The sequence below is a fragment of the Hippocampus comes genome, unplaced genomic scaffold, assembly GCF_001891065.2.
Source record: "Hippocampus comes isolate QL1 unplaced genomic scaffold, H_comes_QL1_v1.1 scaffold301, whole genome shotgun sequence".
Classification (NCBI taxonomy): Eukaryota; Metazoa; Chordata; class Actinopteri; order Syngnathiformes; family Syngnathidae; genus Hippocampus; species Hippocampus comes.
The window spans coordinates 133,741-135,786 of record NW_017805928.1 but is presented as its reverse complement, the minus strand read 5'-3'; the positions used below and the strand labels follow the sequence as shown (position 1 = coordinate 135,786).

The 2,046-nt window shown below is 57.2% G+C and overlaps 1 protein-coding gene across 6 annotated transcripts in view; it reads right to left on the bottom strand.

Moving 5' to 3' along the window:
* Positions 1-331: 331 nt before the first annotated feature.
* soul4 (heme-binding protein soul4) overlaps positions 332-2,046 on the bottom strand; it is a 4,799-nt gene continuing 3,084 nt past the window's right edge. For 3 of the 6 annotated variants that reach the window (XM_019889689.1, XM_019889690.1, XM_019889691.1), the window contains exons 3-6: positions 1,167-1,252; positions 950-1,091; positions 686-869; positions 332-601 (exon numbers count right to left, since the gene is read on the bottom strand). In XM_019889689.1, coding sequence (XP_019745248.1) covers positions 427-601; positions 686-869; positions 950-1,091; positions 1,167-1,252 — 587 coding nt within the window. In that variant the 3' untranslated portion in view covers positions 332-426. Of the gene's footprint in view, positions 602-685; positions 870-949; positions 1,092-1,166; positions 1,253-1,353; positions 1,533-1,630; positions 1,841-1,863; positions 1,988-2,046 lie in introns of those variants that run through there. The other 3 variants (XM_019889686.1, XM_019889687.1, XM_019889688.1) reach the window with 3 other exon arrangements.

Sequence of the window (2,046 nt, the reverse complement as noted above, 5' to 3'; positions counted from 1 at the left end):
CGGAGGCATCCGACCCCGATGGCGTCCTTCTTTTTTTACTTCCTGTTGCGTGGGCTGGCCAACGGTGGTTTGTTTGTAAATAAAGCTTTGTTCGTTTTTTTGGTTTTTTTTCCTCCCCCATTTGTGCTACTGTAGCAGCAGCCGTCAAGGCAATCCTTGTCTTTTGATTGACAACACATTTATTTCACAATAAATGTTCATTCAACAGCTCTTTCAGGATACCTTTCAAATTAAAAGCCTTTGATTTTTTTTTTTTAGTCACGATACAAAAAAGATCTACCTTCAATAAACTTGAGTTGATTTCCACTCACTGTCCTTCCGATATGCTTCCAGCTAACGGCGCTAAGAGCTAAGCATGCTAATGAGAAACAACACGGCATCCAAGATTGTGTGTGAGCGTGCGTGCGGTGTCGCCCCCCCCACCCGCTAGCGCCGCAGGAACCAGATCTCGTTGCGTCGGCGCGGGACGCCGGGGTTCTCGTAGACCGCCACCATGTAGACGCCGGAGCGCAGGCGCTCGGACGCCGAGGCGCCCAGCAGCTCCCGCAGCAAGCCGATGTGGCGCGTCACCGTCTCCTCGTTGGTCGTCCCCACGAAGGGCCTGCCGCGGCAAAACGCCGCGTTAATGGGCGGCGTCTCGGGGGGGACGCGACGCGCCGGCCGGGAAGGTTGCGGCGTCTTTTACCCGGCCACGACGGTGAAGGCGTCGCGCTGCACCACCTCCACGTCGGGGTCGTGCGGCCGCGGCGGCGCGTCCTGGAAGGCGGCGGGCAGGTAGAAGCCCGTCTCCACGTTCTTGTCCAGCGTCTCGCCGTCGGCCGTCACCAGCACCGTGCTCACCACCGGTATCGTCATGCCCAGGTGGCCGCCTGCGGCGAAACCAAAATGGATGCCTTCCGATCTGCAAAAACGTGGGCTCAAAAAGCGACATGTGGAAGGCGCGCGCCACCTGCTGAGTTCTCCTTGCAGATGAAGCGCATCAACTTCATGAAGCTCTTGGAAATGCTCTGCTCGTAAAGTTCCTCCGCCTGCCGCACGCACGCCCACTTGCCGGCCGGGTACACGCGCTCCTCCCACATCACCTCGCCCATCTGCACACGCAAAGTGCAAAGAGCCATTGTGTGTGTGTGACGTCATCGTCGCGAGGGAAAGACGTAATCAACCACCTTCTCCTGACAGGAAATCAGCGCGAAGGGGACAGGCTCCCTCTGCTGGTTGTTGCGTGCCATTTCGTGGATGGGGCCCCTCATTTCTCCCCCGAAAAAAAAAAAAACGAGGGGGGGGGGGGCAAACAAAAGCTCACGACCTGCTCACGCGCTGTTAGCTTAGCGACATAATGACGTGTGCTCTCACCTGTCGGCACGGTGACCTGATGCGTGCTGGCCACGGCCCTCCAATGAGCGAGCAGCCTATCCGAGTGCTCGTCCCCCATTGGCTCGGGGTTGTCCGTGATGTCATCGTCCAGCTGCTCGTCTTCGTCCAACCCCTCCAGGTCGTCCAAGGAGATCAAAGCCATGCCGCTCACCTATCACCTGAGCGACAAGTGTTGTTGGGGGGGGCAACAAGAACAGTCGATGGCGTCACAACAAGAAAGCAAGCTTGTGTGAGCGACCAGTTCGATGAATATGACTTGACGAGAATTCTTCTCACTGGGTTTATTAGACGAAGGCACGACGACGTCATTATTGCGCACGGGTCGAAGCAGGAAAAGAACCATTAGCGCCTAGCTAACCGTTAGCCTGCAGCTCGGCGCCACATCAACACGTCACTCGTTTACTTCAGCTGAGCTTAAACTTCGACTCCCTTTTGGTCGGACGGTTGGCGCGATCTGGCGCGCGTGCGTGCGTGCGCGCGCGCGCTTACCTCCTCGATCACGCGCGTGCTCGTCACGGCAGTGCGCAGGACTGACGACGCTCGTCCTTTCGCGGTGGTTAAGCACTTGGTGACACTTCCGGTAGGAGCCCCGGGCGCCCTTCAGCGTAAAACAGCGACATAAACGGAAGTGTTGCCTTTAACGAGCCTATAACAGACAGTCTTGTCCAGACA